The sequence below is a fragment of the Schistocerca nitens genome, chromosome 6, assembly GCF_023898315.1.
Source record: "Schistocerca nitens isolate TAMUIC-IGC-003100 chromosome 6, iqSchNite1.1, whole genome shotgun sequence".
Taxonomy (NCBI): Eukaryota; Metazoa; Arthropoda; class Insecta; order Orthoptera; family Acrididae; genus Schistocerca; species Schistocerca nitens.
The window spans coordinates 497,499,153-497,520,790 of NC_064619.1; the positions used below are offsets into that span (position 1 = coordinate 497,499,153).

At 42.5% G+C, this 21,638-nt stretch overlaps 1 protein-coding gene across 1 annotated transcript in view; it reads right to left on the bottom strand.

The window, feature by feature from the left end:
• LOC126263083 (uncharacterized) overlaps positions 1 to 21,638 on the bottom strand; it is a 149,836-nt gene that overhangs the window by 106,390 nt on the left and 21,808 nt on the right. The window contains exon 2 of the mRNA XM_049960078.1: positions 5,649 to 5,863. Coding sequence (XP_049816035.1) covers positions 5,649 to 5,863 — 215 coding nt within the window. The remainder of the gene's footprint in view (positions 1 to 5,648; positions 5,864 to 21,638) is intronic.

Consider the following 21,638-nt stretch of genomic DNA (forward strand, 5'->3'; position numbering starts at 1 on the left):
CAGATACATTACTACAGCATTTAAACTCGGTTGAGAAACACCACGGGTTAACCAGTGTTCTCTGTCTGACGCCGCCTTCCAGGATATGACATCAGATAGTGACAGGACTACGTTTGATCAGCGCAGGTAGCTTTCGGTGAAGCTTCCACAGGAAATATAGCTGGACCTATCGTGGAAATCATGGAGATCCCCTGCAGGTAAGTAGGCCATCAATCTGCAGGGTCTTCTTTGGAGCCACTGCGTGAGTCACTTAGCAAATTTAACGGAATCATGCTTAGTGTAAGACAGGCTTAAAGGATACAAAATTTGCGTGCACAGGTTATATGGCCTGTAACTGAAAAAAAGTTCCGGATTAGTCCCCCATTTGCATCTCCAACGGGATACTGCCAAGGGACAGGCGACCAAAAGAAAAAGATGGAATAACCAATGAAAGGGTAATATTCCGGGTGTCGGAGCGGGGAATGTTAAGTCTGAATGTAATAGAGAGATTAGAAAATCTGAAAACGGAAATGACAAGGCTCAATCTAGAGAGACTGGGGTTAGTGAAGTGCAGTCGAAAGAAGACAGGGTTTTATGCTCAGAAGAATGCAGTGTAATATCAACAGCAGCAGAAAATGGTGTTATACAACTGCAGTAGCAGTTGTTTGATTAAGAAAATAGGCCAGAGAGTGAGTTAAATTCAAGAATTCCGTGATATGATTATTCTCTTCAGAATAGACAGCAAAGCAACGCAAACAATAACAATTCAGGTACATATGTCGACGTCACAAGCATGGGATGAAGAGAGAGAGGAAAGGACTTGAAAGAAGAGAGAAGAAATCTAATAATCGTGGAGAATTAGAGCGCTGTAGGATGGGACGGGGAGGGGGGAATCGGTTACGAGAGAATATGGGGTCCGTAGTAGGAATGAGAGAGGATAAACACTGAGTTATGTAATAAATTTCAGCTAGTAATAGCGAATATACTACTCAGAAGTCACGAGAGTTGGAGATGTACTTGGCAAAGGCCTAGAAACACGGGAGGCTTCCAGCCGAATTACATCATCGTGTGACAGAGATTCCGAAACCAGAGATGGATTGCAAGGCGTACCCAGGAGCAGAAATTGATTCAGACAATAATTCAATAATGATGAAGAGTAGGGTGCAGTTTAAGAGAAACGTCTGAAAGGACCAGTGCGGAAAGAAGTGGCTAAATGTAGCATTGAGGGATGATGAGAGCCGTTTAAAGTTCCCTAAAGCTTCAGACGCTGCGATACTGAATATAACAATAGGCGGTTTAATTGAAGGTGAACGGATGTATCTAAAAAAGACTATCACAAAAGTTGGTCAGAAAAATAAGCGTACAAGGAAGGTAACTGCGAAGAAAATTAATTCAATTAATCGACGAAAGAAGTACAAAGTGATTAGGAAACGTCAGGACTACAGGAATAGAAGTCAGTTAGGAGCGGAATAAAACTGAAGTGCAGGAAAGTTAAAGCGAAATGCTTGCAGGGAAAATATGACGAAATCGAAAACGGAATGGTCGTCAAAAAGACAGATCCAGAATACAGAAAGGCCAGAACAACTTAAGATGGAAGTAAAAGCAAAGACGTGATCATTAAAACGTGCAACGGAGCGAGAATTCTACTGCCGGATGATGAGGAGAGAGAGGCTAGTTGGAAAGAGTATACTGAAGACTTATATGAAGGGGAGGAACTGTCTGATGACGTGTTAGTAGAAGAAAATTGAGTCGATATGGAAGAGATAAGGCACTCAGTATTAGAGTCAAATTTAAAAGAGCTTTGGGAAACTTGAGATCAAATAAGGCACTACGCATAAATACCATACCTTCGGAATATATAAAATCATTAGGGGAAGTGGCAACCAGAGGGCTATTCAAGTTGGTTTGTAGAATCTGTAAGGCTGGATATATACAATCAGACTTTCGGAAAAACATCATCCACATGGTTCCTTAGACAACAAGAGCAGATAAGTGCAAGAACTATCGCTCAGTCAGCTTAACGGTTTATGCATCCAAGTTGATAACGAGAAAAATATATAGCCGAATGGAAAAGGAAACTGAGGACGGAAATAAACGAAAGGTTGAAGACTGGTATTAAAATTGAGTGGGAACGCATATCAATGATAAGATTCGGTAACCAGAAGAAAGTAATGAGGAGCGGTAGAAACGAGAATAGCGAGAAACTTAATATGAAAGCTGGAGGCTACGAAGTAGACAAAGTTAAGTAATTTTGCTAACTTGGACGCAGAGTAACAAGTGGCGGACGAAGCAAGGAAGGCATAAAATGTAGACTGTCACAGTCAAACAGGGCGTCCTGGATAAAAGAAGTCAACTAGTATCAAACATCGGCCTTAATTTGAGGGTGAATTTTCCTAGAATATACGTCTGAAGCACAGCAGTATATGGAAACGCGTTATGGACTATGGGAAAGAAGGGAACAAAGCGTCTGAGACAACGTGTTACAGAAAGGTGCTGAAAATTAGCGAGACTAATAAGGTAAGAAATGAGGAGGTTATCTCCAGAATTGACAAGGAAAGGAAGATGTTGAGAACACTGACAAGAAGAAGGGATAGAACGGCAGAATATGTGTTAAGACATCAGGGAATAACCTCCATGGTACTAGAGGAAGCAGTTGAGGGAAAAAATTGTATGGGAGGACAGAGACTCTAACTCATCCAACAAATAATTGAGGATATCAGGTGCAAGTGCTACCATGACATGAAGAGGTTGGTGCAGGAGAGAAAGTCGTGGCAGGTCGCATCAAACCAGTACGAAAATTGATGACCCCCCCCCCCCCAAAAAAAAGAAAGGCAGTCTCTCGTAGTAATATTGCGACTCGCTTGTGGTGGCTTACAGTGGACATTCCAAATAATCCTAGGCCAATGCTGCTACGGCGTGGCTGGTACACCTTTTGAATCTCCAGATTAGTCTCTTTGGCTGTTCTAGTGCCACTCAAGTAGTCGTTATCCTATTTAGGAATCTCGAGCCGGTCTGTCCTAACTTCTTGAACTGCGACCTTGTGCAGTTTTAGTAGCCAGTGAGAATAGAGAAAAACGTTTCCTGGGAGAAGGGCGAGTCGGCAATTTATTGCTGTCGAGCGGTACTGACCCATCAGCTGCGAAGCGCAGTTATTGCGAGGAATCGGAGATCTGGACGCTTTTCGAGTCGTTGTAACTCCACAGCATAACTGGATGTTACATGACACGCTGCCCGATGCATTTTAACTAAAACTTGGATGTCAAATGATGCCTACCCTTCAGTTGAAAGTATGTGGCGCCTGTCAGCGAAGCGGAATTAGAGAATGAGTGAATTAAAGAAAGGAATAAGCAACGTAGGAAAATCAGTTCTACATCTACGTCTAGTTACATACTCTGCAGGCCACCGTATGGGGTATGGTGGAGGATACCACCCACCATTACTACTCTTTCTCTTTGCTATTCTTCTCGCAAATGGAGGGAGGGAAAAAGGACTATCTATATGCCTCCACATGAGCCTTAATTTTCCTTGTCTTCATGGTCCTTACACTAATTGCACATTGACGGCAGTGGAATCATTCTGCAGTCAGCTGCAAATGTTAGTTCTATAAATTTTCTCCATGGTGTTCCTCGAAAAGAAGGTCGTCTTCCCTCCAGGGGTCCCCATTTGTTGACGAATCATCTCACTAACATTCGCAAGTTGATCAAATCTACAGGTAAAATTCTACCAGCACGCCTCTGATTGCTTCGATATCTTCCTTCAATCCGACCAGGTGGGTTTCCAAACACTCGACCAGTACTCGAGAAATGTATTCTTCTCGTGGTCTCCTTCGTAGATGTGCTACAAGGCACTCTTCCAATGAACCGAAATCGCCTTCCATACCACTGACCTTTCTTGCTTGTTCCATTTCATACCGCTCTGCAGCATTACATCTAGATATTTAATCGACGTGACTGTGCAAGCAACATGCCACTAAAACTGTATTGCAATATTACTGGACTGTTTTACATACTCATCTGCATTAACTTACGTTTTGCTATGTTTGGCGCAAGCTGCCATCCATCACACATAACAGAAATTCTGGTTAGGTCGGCCTGTATCCATCTACTGCACTCAACGAAGATACTTTACAGCGTCATCAGCAATCAGTCGCAGACTGCTGCTTATCCTACCCTCAGATCATTCATGTATATAGAAAACAAGAACGGTCCTACTAAACTTCCCTAGGAGATACCTGTCGATACGTTTGTCTCTGATGAACCAGTCGCTTGGTGTTACGCGCTGGTCGACAAATACGCAATATCTGCAACCTGAATAAGGTGCCAGTGCTTAGAGTATTTTGTAAACTTAACAGGGAATCCGGTCGGTCCTGGTGACTTAGATGTTTTCAGCTTTTTCTGTTGCTTCTCAACGACAGGGATCCCTATTTGCATATCCTGCATACGGCGGTCTGTGCGACGGTCAAACAAATGGTCAGGTCTGCACAATCTTCATGATTTTTGTAGGTGAATTTTAAGACTTCAGTTTCCATTTTACAGTCTTCTATTGCCACACCAAACTGATCGATAACTGTCTGGATAGAAGATTCAGCGATTTTATGTGATACCATAATTTTCTCGGGATCCAAAAGTTAACGTTAAATTTTGAATCTCCCACCGCTAGAATCATTGCGATTTTCAGCCTGCCGGAAGTATTACGCGCAACTTATTGAGACGGTAACGGTATTTTTGTAACGTCAGTAATTTTCAGATTACGACCAACTAACTGTTAATTGTGCTCAATTTTACTTTATGAACTTTTCTTCCTTTCATTTCTTCGTAAAACACATGGTCATCAAAAACAGAGTATTTTCGTAAAGAATGAGTTTGAGGATAATGGTCACTGACACATACTTTAGTTGTGCTGAAGCTCGATTATGGTGAAAGAAACTGTTAGTTTTTTTTCTATATATTCATCAGTGATATTACACTTGAAACGCAATCTATCCCTTGTAGTGACTTCTTCGAATCATTTCAAATCTCTAGGAGAGACAGATCAGTAAGCAGACATTGCTCAGAAACGTGCTACAAGAGTAATGTGTGATACTCACCCACGAACATCTTGTAGACATCTGTTTAAGATGTTAGGCATTTTGGCTACTGTTTCACAGTATATCTATTCCTTCGTGAAGTTTGTTGTCAATAATCCACTGCAGTTTAAAAGGAACAATGATGCACTTAATTACAATAACAGAAGAAAAATGTCATTAATTACTCCACGTTAATGTGCACTCTAGCACAAAAAGTGTTTACCTTGCTCCCACGAAAAGTTTTGATTATTTACCCAAAGACGTTAAAGGTCTGACAGACAAGGAAGTAAAATTTGAAAAGAAACTGAAAAAGTTTCTCTTTGTCAACCCCTTCCGCTCCGTAGAAGAACTTATAATTTTGGAATTTGTAAAACGTGATGAGTAGAAGTTATTAACTCACAGCAGTACTTAAAAAGTTGTAGATATTCTTACTTACATATGAACGTGTAAGTGAATGTAAAATGACTCGCTCCACATCTTTACGACTATTTAAACAGAAGATCCACGAAACAATAATTGTCGGAATAACGAAGTTGTCAATAACTATAGATCATACCACACTAAATTATTTGCCATCATATTTCGCAACGAAATAGCTAATTACCCATAGCGCTTTCCATCGCCTCGATGAACTCGTCTCTGTTGAGTGACAACCCAGAGTATTTGTAACCAGGAATGCTGCCTGACAGCTTCCTCTGTTGGTCGTATTTTTGGCCTTCCTTGCAGAAGAAATGTTCCCGCAGCTTGCACATGCCGCTGGAGTCCAACTTCTCTAGAAGGTCAGCTTCGAAGGCATCGTCTTCATCAACCTCATCAAAGCTGAAAAGAAGTGAAAAAAAGCTGAAGAAGTCGGAACCAATCATTTTACAGTCCAGAGCCGATCTAGTGGTCATGAAGGAGTTTTCTGATTCCCTACAATTTTATCATCAGATAAACCAAAAACTGGCAATGTGCGAGTAGGAATCGCGCATTGAGGGTTCCGTACAAACTTAATTATTTACATAGACAAATCATCCATTTCGGGAATCGAATATCTCTACCATTTTTGCCTATTGTCGCCATTGATACTGGCAAGATATCAGTCCCAAGGATTCCAAAATTTTCTAGAATATTTTAATTTCAATAATGTAAATGTGACATAAAGTCATGCAGGAGGCTGGCTACTGTAACTATAAAAACCAGTAGTTCTCCATTCAGACTGACTGGGTCGCAATGTTAAAGACAAAAATAAGGTAAGGAATGACTATGTTGCTCATATGATGCGTTTCGGAATTTATCCATCATCAGACATCCAGGATCGTTCCTTGTCTGATGTTTGGCTTTTACCACTGACCCAGTCAGCTTGAATCCATAAATACTGATCGCTTTGATTTCTAGTTTGACGACGGATAACAAATGACAAAAGAAATTTTTTTTCGTATGATTTAATAACAAATTAACACTTAACACTTTTTCCTTTCACTGGTACTGTGAAACCTTACTTCTTGCCAAATTTCACCATTGTAAATCAACAGGAATTACCCTATAGGTTTTGATGAGAGAGTTTGCGAGCGTCAAAATACATGACATAAATGGCAATACCTTTTGACTGCATTGACTTACAAGCTAACATTTATTATACTGGCAAGGGACCACAGACATTATTGTGTGACATGAATTTCAACTTGATCCATGTACCCATTCTTAGAAAAAGGGGCCTTAGTAGATGTATGGATAACAAATGAAAAATTTACATAGCTGCTGGTGAACCTTTTGGGATGTAAGGTTGTGGTCCAAGAAACTTAAGTATTCCTGATGTTTCGTTCAGGACTGAACTGGACATCCTCAGAGGCACTCCTCCACTGAGTCTTGCCGACTGACCAGTCGGACTTTTTTTCTTTATTGTGATTTCATTCCTCTGCCCCATATGGGGCAGGGGAGGGCTGTGAGCGGCACAATCCGCCGCTCTTCAGCCGAGTGGCATGACAACTAATACGAGAGTAAAATGTTACATATAAGGCGATAAAAGAGGGGGACGTAAAACAGAGTACGGGGAGATAATGGAGGTAAAAATACACTGACATGGAGACATTCATGGGGGGACAATTAAAAAAGTCGACAGAAATTTAAAAAACACATTTGGCTATTCTTAAAACACAAAGAAGAAAAAAATGGTTCAAATGGCTCTGAGCACTATGGGACTTACTGTCTGAGGTCATCAGTCCCCTAGAACTTAGAACTACTTAAACCTAACTAACCTAAGGACATCACACACACCCATGCCCAAGGCAGGATTCGAACCTGCGACGTAGCGGTCGCGCGGTTCCAGACTGAAGCGCCTAGAACCGCTTGGCCACATCGGCCGGCCACAAAGAAGACACTGAAGGGACACGCACAGGTTAAAAGTCGGCCACAGTATTAAAAACACTCCAGAACAACACACTTTAAACCCACTTGGAGCACACACGATGAAAAATAGAACTGCCAGGTGGGACCTGCCGAGGGAGAGGCCAAAGAGGATGGAAAAGGAGGGGAGAGCAAGGTGCAGCAGGGGAGGGTGACCGGTCGGACGTTCGAGAGCGACATTAATACTGTAGGAAAGAGGGCATGGTCAAAGTAACACGTGACGAGCAGAGATCATCCTTGTCAGAGATATGACTTAACTACCGATTGTCGTCTTGTCAAAGATAAAACTGTCTAGCGATTCTACTGCCCACATGTCGCTAAGTTTCATTACCTCCTCTTTCCTATTAAAACTATCTTGATGCTTATAAATTTCAATGGCTTCTCTACATAGCTGTGGATAATAATTTGACGTTGTAGATAAAATTTCTGTTTCAGAAAACGCCCTCCTCTGTCGACATGTGGTGTATACAAAATTTCGTGTACGTGGGGTAAAGTTTATATTGGAACTACCAAGGGGAGCGTAAATACACGATTAAAAGAGTACAAAAGTCTTTGCAAACTAGGAAAAATAGAGAATTCAGTTGTAGCAGAGCATGCTCTTCAGTCAGGAAACCACGAAGTGAACTTTTCTGACAAGATGACAATCGATAGTTGATTTTTATCTCTGACAAGGATTATCTCTGCTCATCGCGTGTTACTTTGAACACGCCCCCTTTTCTACTGTATTTATGTCGTTCTCGGACGTCCGACTGGTCAGTCGGCAAGATTCAGCGGAGGAGCGCTTCTGAGGATGTCCAGCGCAGTCCTGGACGAAACGTCAGGAACGGAAGAGTTTCTTGGACCACGACCTTACGTCCCGAAAGGTCTATCAGCAGCTATGACATCCGGTTGTGAAAGCCTTCATGCTGTGATACAAATTTACAGATTTCTGATTTTCTCCTTTGATTGTGCTGTGAAACCTCGATGCTTGCCAAATTACATGATTTTAGGCCAATGGGATGCATCTTATGAGTTGTGATGTGTGAGTTTGCGAATATCAAAATACGTGACCATAATGGCCGTAGCTTTTCGTTGCAGTGACTTAGAAGCTTACATGTATCACACACCCCTACTTTCCTGAGTTAAAGGGCTCTGAACAGACAGATGGACAGACAAACAGTCTGATATCAAATGCCAAAAAAATGTTTCAGTGTGATATAATTACAAATTTAAAGCCTTTCTTTTGTCAAATTGCTATTACATGGCGATGAAGTGGCGTTGTTCGTCCACTCGCACGTTATTTTTGGTAACAAGATAAAAATTAATCTTGATAATATTCTTCATTCAGTGCGTGTTGCAGTAAGAAGTATATCTACATCAACTGATAAAAACACCTACACGACCATCTGTGTACAGGTTATCCGAAATTATTGCATTTTGACGTTTACATACTACAGTCTCGCTGTTTTATGTCATATTTCATTAATAACGATGGTTGCGTTATGCAGCATCCGTTGTGAAAGGTTAGATATATTCTAATAGTGTAAGTCGGGGTACTGTGTTCGCACTCATATAAATCCATGCGTAGTTTGTTACATTTTAGTCAAAACCTGGTGCAGAGGCTTTATGTTTCAGAGTTTCAACCGTTCTATACGTTATTTGTTTTAAGATATAACTGCGTTGGTCATTTATCTTTGACAGTCATGGTATCAGTTAGACATGCGCAATGTTACCCGGCATGTTGATATGCAGCGCGTCATCTAGGTCTACTTACAAGGGAACCTCCCCATCGCACCCCCCTCAGATTTAGTTATAAGTTGGCACAGTAGATAGGCCTTGAAAAACTGAACACAGATCAATCGAGAAAACAGGAAGAAGTTGTGTCGAACTATGAAAAAATAAGCAAAATATACAAACTGAGTAGTCAATGTGCAAGATAAGTAACATCAAAGATAACGTGAGCTCAGGAGCGCCGTGGTCCCGTGGTTAGCGCGAGCAGCTGCGGAACGAGAGGTCCTTGGTTCAAGTCTTCCCTCGAGTGAAAAGTTTAATTTTTTATTTTCAATTATTATCTGTCCGTGCGTCCGTCCGATGCGAGGTAACTGCGCCGTAGTATGGGGACGCTACACCTAAACAAACATCGAAACTGTTGCATTCATTTGTTGCAGTTTATGTGACAAACCCTTATGTTTTCATCACTTTTTTGGGAGTGATTATCACATCCACAAGAAAACCTAAATCGGGCAAGGTAGAAGAATCTTTTTACCCATTCGCCAAGTGTACAAGTTAGGTTGGTCGACAACATATTCCTGTCATGTGATGCGCATGCCGTCACCAGTGTCGTATAGAATATATCAGACGTGTTTTTCTGTGGAGGAATCGGATGACCTATGACCTTGCGATCAAATGTTTTCGGTTCCCATTGGAGAGACACGTCCTTTCGTCTACAAATCGCACGGTTTTGCGGTGCGGTTGCAAAACACAGACACTAAACGTATTACAGTGAACAGAGACGTCAATGAACGAACGGACAGATCATAACTTTGCGAAAATAAAGAAAGTAAACTTTTCAGTCGAGGGAAGACTTGAACCAAGGACCTCTCGTCCCTCAGCTGCTCATGCTAACCACGGGACCCCGGCGCTCCTCAGTCCACATTCTCCTTGATGTTCCATATCTTGCGTATGGACTACTCAGTTTGTATAATTTGTTTATTTTTTTCATAGTTCCACACAACTTCTTTCTGTTTTCTCGATTGATCTGTGTTCAGTTTTTCAAGGCCTATCCACTGTGCCAACTTATAACTTAATCTGAGGGGGGTGCGATGGGGAGGATCCCTTGTTAGTTTCACGTGAGCTCCCGAGGCCCACAGCACGGCGTCCTTGGAGACGAGGCGCTCGCCGGAGCTTAAGTCTTGGTGGTGACTTAGTACCTACGTACCGCACTTTTAAAATGTGACTACGCCTATTCAGGCTGTTTTAGTTTTATTTCTGAACCATGCCCTCGTAGACTTATTGTAGAATCAGGTTTATCTTCTGAAGAAGGCACAATTACTTGGGCTGAGACCTAGGTAAAGGTTGGTTTCATTACAGCAATCGAGGCTGATAGTTTCTGATATATTAAATAAAATAATAATAAGAGCAGCATTTATGCCATATTCAGCGTGGGTACAGTTAACGCAGTTAGCTAATTTCATGTTCCATGGATCATTTTGAACGATAAACCATAATGATATGGAACGAGTCATTTACATTCAAATCGCAAATTAATTTGTAAGTATGGCTACATGCTGAACATTAATAATTCTTTTTATTTCTTTCGAACATCAATTCGTGAGCGGCCTGAAGGTGCCACAGGTTCCTCCCAACTTACTACCTGACTGCGAATGGTTCAAATGGCTCTGAGCACTATGGGACTCAACTGCTGAGGTCATTAGTCCCCTAGAACTTAGAACTAGTTAAACCTAACTAACCTAAGGACATCACAAACATCCATGCCCGAGACAGGATTCGAACCTGCGACCGTAGCGGTCTCGCGGTTCCAGACTGCAGCGCCTTTAACCGCACGGCCACTTCGGCCGGCCACTACCTGACTGCTCCTAAGTCTGTTCTTAGTACAAAAATATCTGTACATTAGTATAGGAATGAATTACTGTCGAAGTGTAATCTATGAAATGCCTTGCTACATTAGGTCCCATTCACTTTCTAACTAGTGTTTTTTCACCTACTCTCTTGATAACGCACTGTATGTATTCCGAACTTCTCTCACTTTTGCCTGCCTCATGGATTTAGGAAAGCGTTAATTCGTTTAGCTATCAGAACTTAATGCACAAAGCTCTTTGTTGTATACCATCAGATCGTTTAAGATGCTAGTTGGTCCGTACAAGGAATCAAAAATACGGAACGTCTGAAATATTTAGACCACAGTGTCCGGATCCAATCTTGGACTGTTCCAGGTAGGAAAAAAACATTTTCCTTGCCGGTCCAGTTGTCAGTATTTTGCAACACCATAGGCATTTGTTGGGGTGCACTCAGCCTCGTGATGCCAATGGAGGAGCTACTCGACCGAATAGTTGCGGCTTCGCTCAAGAATACCATCATAACGACCGGGAGAGCGGTGTGCTGATAACACACACCTCCTATCCGCGTCCTCTACTGAGGATGACCCGGCGGTCGGATGGTCCCGATGGGCCACTTGTGGCCTGTAGACGGAGTAGTTTTTATAGGCATTTGTTGGCAACTCTGTTTTCGTAACAGTGATTTACAGGTGTAGCACTGCTTGATTCTGCTAAATTCGCTCGGCTTTTCGTTGTCATCTCGATGAAATCTTCTTAATAATTTCCACTTGAGACATCTCATTTTCGTTCTTATCTTTCACGTTGTGAGCAATGTACGTGGCAATGAAAGAGGGGTCACTGCAGCACTGCCTTGTCCGCATAGTAGAAAAGTGCTGCCTTTATAATTCGGTAGCTGCTTTCGACGCCATTTCAAATTTTTCTGTAAAAGCTGTATCATTTCCTTTGCTACAGCATTAACTCAGCTGCTAACTGTCACAAGTGATGGACCTTAACACGCCGTGTCATATATCACCTGCCCGCCGGGGTAGCCAAGGGGTTATAGGCGCTACAGTCTGGAACCGTGGGACCGCTACGGTCGCAGGTTCGAATCCTGCCTCGGGCATGGATGTGTGTGATGTTCTTTGGTTGGTTAGGTTTAATTAGTTCTAAGTTCTAGGGGACTGATGACCTTAGAAGTTAAGAGTTCAGTCCCATAGTGCTCAGAGCCATTTGAACCATATGTCACCTGGAAAACTCACAGGAGTAGCCACAGTCGCCTGCGTCGCGATACCACGTTACGTTCTAATAAAACAAGAGAAAGTCTCTGAACAGATTCGAAGCAACTATCAGTGACAGGAATCTGTGTTTTGTTCATCATCTCGGTATCAAATGAGAGTGGATAAATCACGGAACCAACGAACAAGTTGGTTAGTAAGTGTTACCTATGGTAGATCTGGAAGTAAAGAACGTATGGAAGTGCACAACAGCACATTTGCGGGCTCGTTTCTGCTTCAGTAATCAATCTTCTATTTTTCCTTGTGAATTCGCAATTTATTATTATATGGTATCGATATATTAGCCTATATTCCATAACAGCTCCTCATTTTGCTGGTATTCTTGATATTTTAATTGTGTATGACACTAGACTACACGTAGATACAGTACATTTTAGGTCAACAGTGCATAGTATCTTATTGTTTATTAACGTTTTGGACAAGGTCGCTTTGCACACATTTCTGGTTTAGTTAAAATAAGTTTTCGCCGCAGGGTGAACGTGATAAGTATGCATCTCATTTGTATTTTTCAATACTGTAATCTTTTGTCGTTTCGAAGCTGTCCCGTAGTAAAGTCTGGAAGCGCTCCACGTAGGGCTACATGGCGTAAGCTGTGGATAGCAGTAGGGGATTGTGAACTGTCCATGAAGTTAATTTTTCTAGTGCAGTTAGCAGTATTGGTGACGACGCTTGGCACCTCGTGGTCGTTCACCCACTTTTGGGATTGCTGCTGAGCAATTCAGCTAAATTCTCGTAATATTCTCTGTCATGTTGGTGAAGTAATCTGACATGGTGTTTTTATGAAATCTAGAGCTTAAATTTCAACTGGCTTTGTATTTCATATTGTGTACAGAGCGCTAAACGAAGCAGTCTTATGCGTGCTCCATGGCGCCATGCTCATGATCTAAGGCAAGGGTAGTTGCTGGTTCAGATCTTCTCGGACGGCCGATGTGTATCACTTGTTTTTTTCTTGTTTCTCTGGAAATGATCAGAACGCAATTCAGTAAAAAAATTCTAAGAAAATCGTGGCGTTGCACTAACTAAGCAGTAGCCAGTTTTCGTAATTGTCAACATTCTTTTGTAATGCAATAAACTTCATTCGTTATTAGTTCGTTATTGTTACTATTTTTATTGTTATTCACTCACTCACAAGAGCGTTCCTATCCCTATTTAGCAACAATGCCGATGACTAGTGAATGTGGAAGTCTGGAATGTAGCATGTCTTGCCACACACAATACGTGATGTTGTAAAGTATCAGACGCTAATGCTGCATAAAAACGAAATGTGCTCGCGCCTGCTCTTTTAACGCCTGTATAAGACGAGCACGACAAACACTTCGCTACATAGCTGTCTCAAAACACAGATAAGTATTGGCAACATCGTTGCAAATATTTGGCAACCCTTACATAGTACACTTACTTCCGCATGTGGTCATGAATCGTTGCGCTAAATTCACTTGGAATTTTCTTTCCATTTCGATGACTTATGCTTTACAATCCTCATGTAAGATGAGGCACTGAGATAGAAAATATAATTTTAGGACTCGAGGAATGCCGTACTTCACATACGTAACGTTGCGTTATGAGGCTCAGCGACCATTGCGAAGAATGAGACCATCTCCCACCAGCGTCTCGTTAGCTTGGTTGTTTCAGGCCTGTCTCGTGATGCAAGGGCGGCGTGAGTTCTTAGCTCTACTTGAGGTCCAGACTAGTGCGCTCTAGGTTATTATTTTCCGTTTTATTTGATGCAGCTGCAGATTGCTAGAAGAAATTCTTTAACAAAATCTGAAGAGATCCTATGAACCTTAAGTCTTCTCACTAGTTCGACTCAGTAAGCTGTGATGATGGTCACAGATGTCAGCTTTTTGAATACCAAGCTTCTTCATTATACGAAGGTCTCTGAAGAACTTTGACTCCACCGTCAAACATACGAATGCGAGTACTGTTCGTCACGTAGTACCCATATGTCAGGGGATTGGATATGAGGTAAATATAGTTCCTCTGTGCTAAATATGTGACATAGCAGTTAGGCAACGCTGTAGACGGTTGCTGACTCCAACGTTAGCAACTTCGTACCTTCGTTCCACTCTGGGTCCCATCAAAAATGGGTAATTTTTTTAGACTTAAATCTAACCGAATACCTTAAATATCACTTGCGATCAGCATCAAATTCCCCACAAATCTATTTGTAGATTTCAAACTGTGCACGCTATAGAACATGCACTGCAAGATATTCACAGTTTATCGCATACATTTACCGTAAGAAATCAAACTAGGACAGTAAAACTCATTACACCACAGTTACTGACTGTGGCTTGACAAAACATACAAATATCTGACGGAAACAATTGCATGAAGACTAGCTTATAAAAGGGAAAGATACGAAATATAAAGTATTAAGCGTAACATTAAACAACGTAGTAAGTTAGATTGCATTACGAATTATAAAATTAATTTTGAACTATATTCGTGTCTTGTATATTAGTGTAATACAGTACCCGTCATTTAAAAACAAGTTGTCTGCCTCCGTTGCTATCGAGCGTGCAATGCAAATCGTAGGTTTTTTTTGTGGATCATAACTAAACAAAATTAAAACATTTGATACTCTCCAAAGCGATGAGCGATAGTTGACGGCCGGCCGTTGTGACCTAGCGGTTCTAGGCCCTTCAGTCTGGAACCGCGCGCCTACTACAGTCGCAGGTTCGAATCCTGCCTCAGGCATGGAGTGTGTGATGTCCTTAGTTAGGTTTAAGTAGTTCTAAGTCTAGGGGACTGATGACCTCAGCAGTTAAGTCCCATAGTGCTCAGAGCCATTTGATAGCTGACGCTTTCGACACAGTGCAAGGGAGTGGAGCGCAACAGCGGTAGGCGGGTAGCAGCAAATGGGCCCGGAGTGCTCTATCGCATGCGGCTTTGAGAGGCAAATAGTCTGCCAAGAAATCTTTCTCAAAAATGTTATTGGACGGAACTGTTATAATTGGTGTGTCAGAAAACGAAATGCATTGTAGCTGTGATACCATTACAATGAAGACTTCAAGCGCTATAAAAAATTAGGCAATGACCGGTTCCAAATACGAGATTTTGCATGTAGACGATGCACGCAGGCGTAACACTGGGAACAGAAGGCCGGACTTCCTGTAGGACCAGCCGTAGCCTACAGTGTTGCCCGAGTGAGAAGATAGCTGGACTTACATGGTTATCAGCGTGGCCAGTTGGCCCCGGTAGCTGAGTGGTCAGCGTGACAGAATGTCAATCCTAAAGTTCCGGGTTCGATTCTCGGCTGGGTTGGAGATTTTCTCCGCTCAGGGACTGGGTGTTGTGTTGTCCTAATCATCATCATTTCATCCCCATCGACGCGCAGGTCGCCGAAGTGGCGTCAACTCGAAAGACCTGCACCAGGCGGACGGTCTACCCGACGGGAGGCTCTAATCACACGACATTTCAGCTGCAAATGCCTATTCACAACATTTTCTCAGTAATAAAGGATTGTTGTTTTTCCTCCAGTAATTGGTTCAAATGGCTCTGAGCACTATGGGACTTAACATCTATGGTCATCAGTCCCCTAGAACTTAGAACTACTTAAACCTAACTAACCCAAGGACATCACACAACACCCAGTCATCACGAGGCAGAGAAAATCCCTGACCCCGCCGGGAATCGAATCCGGGAACCCGGGCGTCCTCCAGTAATTCCAATTTGAGTTCACAAAGCATCTTTGCAATACTTGTGTTGAGCGTACCTTCAGGGAACTAATCTAGCAGCATGCCTCTTTGCTGCTTGATGTCTTCCTTCCATTTGACGTGGTGGGGATCTGCAACGTTGAAACAGCACTCAAAAATGGGTCGCAGTAGTGTTCTATGTGCAGTCGCTTTTATAGTAATATTTTCTGATGTGACTGTGTCAAGCAACACAGCACTAATTCTTTATTTGAACATTACACGACTCTGTTTTTGCATTTCATCTCTTTTAACTTACATTTTTCCACATTTAGAGCAGGCAGCCGTTCACTGCGCCAAATAAAAGTTCTCTTTAAGTCATCCTGTGAGCTTCTATAGCCACTCAGCGATGATACTTTCCTGTCCACTACAGCGTCATCAACAAACAGAGGCAGATTGCTGCTGACACTATCCTTGAGATTATTTATATCTAGAGAGAACAAGAGTGGTCTGATGAACACTTGCTATAGAGGACAACATGCTGGGTTCTATTACTTAATAATTCTTCGAGGCACTTATATATCAGGGAAACTATTCCATATGCTCACTGCAAACGCCATGCACGATTGACGCCTTAGCTTCTTGTAATCAGCATCACACAAGAACATGCTCATACAGAGGTAGAAAACTGTGATTCATCGGACGAATGATTTCTCCCAGCTGTCAGTCGTCCATTCGGCAGTCTTCTTGGAACAGATGAGTCTTTTTCATTAATTCTCCTCGAAAGGCGCATTTGATAATGTTAGAGTGGTCCATGTGTGGGAATGTATGTTCATCTCTCAGGTTGAACATTATTAAGTAGTCCCATTACTGTCCAGCCACTTTATGGTAGTAACTGTAGCGATACATGCAGGTTACCGTGTATCTACGATGTGGCCTCAAGTTAGCGTCACTTTTGAATACACGCCAATTATATATGTATAGGTGATAACGGTTCTCAACAGGTGTTGGGTTCTCAGCACTAATCTGTGCTCATCTACAGATTATCTTGAAGCTCAATGTGCCACTGCACAGAGAAAGCACAGGCCGTCGAATCTTGGTACAATGCTTCAAATGAATACCAGTATGTGGCAATGGTTCAGTCTACATCTATATCATTCTCCGCAAGCCACCTAATGTTGTGTGGCGGAGGGTACCTTTTGTACCACTTACTGAGCCCTCCAACCCTGTTCCACCCTCGAATAGCGGGTGGGAAGAGTGATTGGCGCTAAGCCTCTGTATTGTCTCTAAGTTCTCGAATTTTCTCCTCGTGATCATTATGCGAGACGTATGTAGGGGGAAGCAATATGTTGTCCGACTCTTACCGGAAAATGCTCTTTCAAAATTTCAATAGTAAATCTCTCCGTGACACATAACGCCTCTCTTGTAACGTGTACAAATGTAGTTTGTTGAGCGTCCCCGTAACGCTCTCGTGCCGACTAAACGATAAACGATCCCGTGAAGAAACGTCCCGCTCTTCGTTGGATCTTCGCTATCTCTTCTATCAGTTCTATCCGGTAGGGATCCCAGATAGATGAACAATACTCAAAATGCGTCGAACAAGTGCCTTGTAAGCCACTTCCTTCGTGGATGAATTACATGTCCTTCAGACTCTTCCTACGAATCTCAGTCTGGCATCTGCTTTTCCCACTATTTGTTTTATATGGTCATTCCACTAAAGGTCACTCTGGATAATTACTCCTAGATATTTTACGGCAGATACTGTTTCCAGAAGTTTTTCATCAGTAGTGTACCTATGCAGTAGCGGACTTCTTTTCCTGTGTATACGCAATATGTTTCATTTGTTTACGTTCAGGGTCAATTGCCAGAGCCTGCACCATTCATCAATTCTCTTGAGGTCTTCTGCAAATCATTACTATCTTCCGGGTTTGCAACTTTGTTATAGACAACCGCTTCATCTGCGAACAGCCTTAGAGAGCATCCGACGCTTTTTACTGCCCTATCACACCTAGGGGTACACCGAAAATCACCTTTACTTCTGTCGATTTTGTTCCGTTAAGAGAGGCGTGTTGAGTTCGGTCCAGACGCAAATCTGGTCCAACACCTGATAAGCGCGGATTTCCTTGACTAAACTGCAGCGTAGGAAGACGTCAAATGCCTTCCTGAAGTCAGAGAACACGGCATCAACTTCAGCGCCTTTGTCTACAGCACTGTGGATCTCATGCAGGAACAGAGCAAGCTGAGTTTCGCAGGATCTCTGTTTGCGGAATCCATGTTGATTTTTATAGAGGAAATTTTCCTTCTCCAAGAACGTCATGTTCGTGAGCACACACTATAACTCTACAACAGATTGAGGTCAACAATTTAGGTCTATAATTGTGTGCACCTGTCCTACAGCCCTACTTAGAAACAGAAATGACATACGCTTTCTTCCTGTCGCTAGGTACTCTTCGTTGTTCAAGTGGTCTACAATAAATTACTGCCAGGAGGGGGACAACTTTTCTCGCAGGTAAACAATTTTGGAAGACCGAATTCAGTATTTCGGCCTTCTTTCTGTAATATTCCATTTCGGTACCAGTATGGTCACTGAATGAATGAATAGATGATTTTGACCCACTTACTGGTTTTACATACAACCAAAACCTCTTCAGTATTGCCATAAGGAATTTTCGATACTTCGGGATGCCATTAGTAGAGAGTCATAGGAGATTCTGGTAAGAATTTTGCCGACACCAGCGTCAGCATTCCTGGAATTGATAAAACCAGCTTCGGCTTTCCCAGAATCGCTGAAGCCAGCACCTGGCACTCAGGCAATTTCTCCCTGTGGCCAACGGGATTACGCATTTTGTGAAAACACAAGGAGGCATCGGGGCACCAGTGACATGCATGCTTGGTCCCCCAGCGTTCGAGTAATTTTAATTTTTATAGTTCAATTGCAATGTGCCATCATTTATCATCTGTACATCCATATACACTATGTGATAAAAGTATCAGGACACCTGACTGAAAATGACTTACAAGTTCGTGGCGACCTCCATCCGGTAATGCTGCAATTCGATATGGCGTTGGCCCACCCTTAGTCTTGATGACAGCTTCCACTCTCGCAGGCATACGTTCAATCAGGTGCCGGAAGGTTTCTTGGGGAATTACAGCCCATTCTTCACAGGAAATGATGTCGGTTGGTGAGACCTGGCACGAAATCGGCATTCGAAAACATCCCAAAGGTGTTCTATAGAATTCAGTCAGGACTCTGTGCAGGCCAGTTCATTACAGGGATGTTAGTGTTGTGTAACCACTCCGCCACAGGTCATGCGTTGTGAATAGGTGTTCGATCGTATTGAAAGATGCAATCGCCATCAACGAATTGCTCTTCAATAGTGGGAAGCAAGAAGGTGCTTAAAGCATCAGTCTAGGCCTGTGCTGTGGTAGTGCCACGCAAAATAACAATGGTTGCAAGACCCCTTCATGAAAAACGCGACCACACCATAACACCATCGACTCCGAATTTTACTGTTGGCATGACACATGCTGGCAGATGACGTTCAACGGCCATTCGCCATACCCACATCCTGCCATCAGATCGCCACATTGTGTACTGTGATACGTCACTCCACACAATGTTTTTTCACTGTTCAATCATTACACCAAGAGAGGAGTCGTTTGGCATTTACTGGCGTGATTTGTGCCTTATGAGCAGCCGCTCGACCACGAAACCCCGCCTAACTGTCATAGTATTTGCCGGCCGGGGTGGCCGAGCAGTTCTAGGCGCTACAGTCTGGAACCGCGCGATCGCTACGGTCTCAGGTTCGAATCCCGCCTCGGGTATGGATGTGTGTGATGTCCTTAGGTTAGTTAGGTTTAAGTAGTTCTAAGTTCTAGGGGACTGATGACCTCAGATGTTAAGTCCCATAGTACTCAGAGCCATTTGAACCATTTTTGTCATTGTGTTTGCAGTGGATCCTGATGCAGTGTGGAACTCCTGTGTGTTGGTCTGGATAGATGTCTGCCTATTACACATTAAGACCCTCTTTAACTGTCGGCAGTCTCTGTCAGTCAACAGACGAGGTCGGCCTGTACGCTTTTGTGCTGTACGTGTCTCTTCACGTTTCCACTTCACTATCACTAGAGAAACCGTGTACCTAGGGATGTTTAGGAGTGTGGAAATCTCGCTTACAGACATATGACACAAGTGACACCCAGTCAGCTGATCATGTTCGAAGTCCATGAGTTCCACGGAGAGCCCCATTCTGCTCTCTCTCTAGATATCTAACGACTAATGAGGTCGCTGATATGGTGCACCTAGCAGAAGGTGGCAGCACAATGCACCTAATATGAAAAACGCATGCTTTTAGAGGTGTCCGGATACTTTTGATCACATAGTGTAGTATGAAGTGCCACAACCAGTAGCAGCAGTGATCGTCAGGGAAGAAGAAGATTATCAGCAAATATTTGTCAGTTTTTTCTGTTAGAACAATATGGTTATTAGTAGGAAACACCACCAATTTGCGTGGATGCATCACAGCACTCCAATGTGGTGCGCTATGATAGCAGCTGACATTATACCGCTTCCAGAGAGAACTATCACCTGTGTATTTTCATAGATGTGCTGACCTATTGTGATTAATTAATTTTTTTATACTTAGGTTTTTATTGTTACTGTTACAGATGAGGATATGGATGTGTTCCAGGATGTACTAGCGCCTCTGGATGTCTGCCTGACCAGTCGGACCTGTTGACAATCCACTTTACCCTAGCACAGCCACAGCAGCTACAGTCCACAGCCCAAAGAGCAACTATTCCAGTGCTGGCAGAACTGCTGGGCAATGATGCAGAGGTGTTCCACTACATACTGTTGCCTGAGCCGCAGCAGCAGCCTTCTACTCGAGTTTATTTGGACTACCAAGCAATCAGTAGGAATATAGTATAAGAACGAGTGACTATTACTGTTTCAGTGGTAAATTAATCATATACACAGAATTTCTTTTTTTTATTTTTCAACCAATTGCAGTATACAAATACTTGACATAGCTACAACTTAGTACTGGTGCTACACCCGCATATATGCTGGCATAACATGTTATGCAAGAACCTGTATGTCAAACGCAAGAGTTATCTTCTACCTGTCTATATCATGTGCTGTTGCTGTCAGGCGACAGTTGTAGGGCTCCACTGCTTTTAGGCTGTTTGCTCTCCATTCTACGTCTGTGCTCTGTATTGAGCACATTGGGGCGTCGGTATCAAGAGGTCGAGATCTTCGTTACGAGGAAACATTTCTTGCACTGCTTTCTGTGTGCATATACATCAAAATTTTAGATTGAACTCGCATTTCTGCAAGTCTCAGCCTACACCTACACACACACATTTCCACTGAGTCGGTTATTGCCGAAAGTGTCGACTAAGTTCTTTTTCAAACCCTAGCTTGTCAGAACATTCCATCTAGTGGTCAAATCGGATCATAGATCTTAAGAAAAAGAACCAGTGTATCAGACACAAGCTATTATCTACACATTTATAGTTTTAATTATTTAATGAGGAAATCGAGGCACTGTTGTATCATGTCTTGCAGCATATGGATGACCTGTTTTGTGTGTTAAGTGTCGATTTTTATAACTACAACATTTGCCCTTCACATACGAAGAAAATATTGTACTATTTCACTGCCAGTGTAGAAAAAAAAAAGATTTAACATGTCAACATGTCGTCTTTGACAATTGTAGACCAGCCGTAAAAAGTGGGGTGGGGGTGA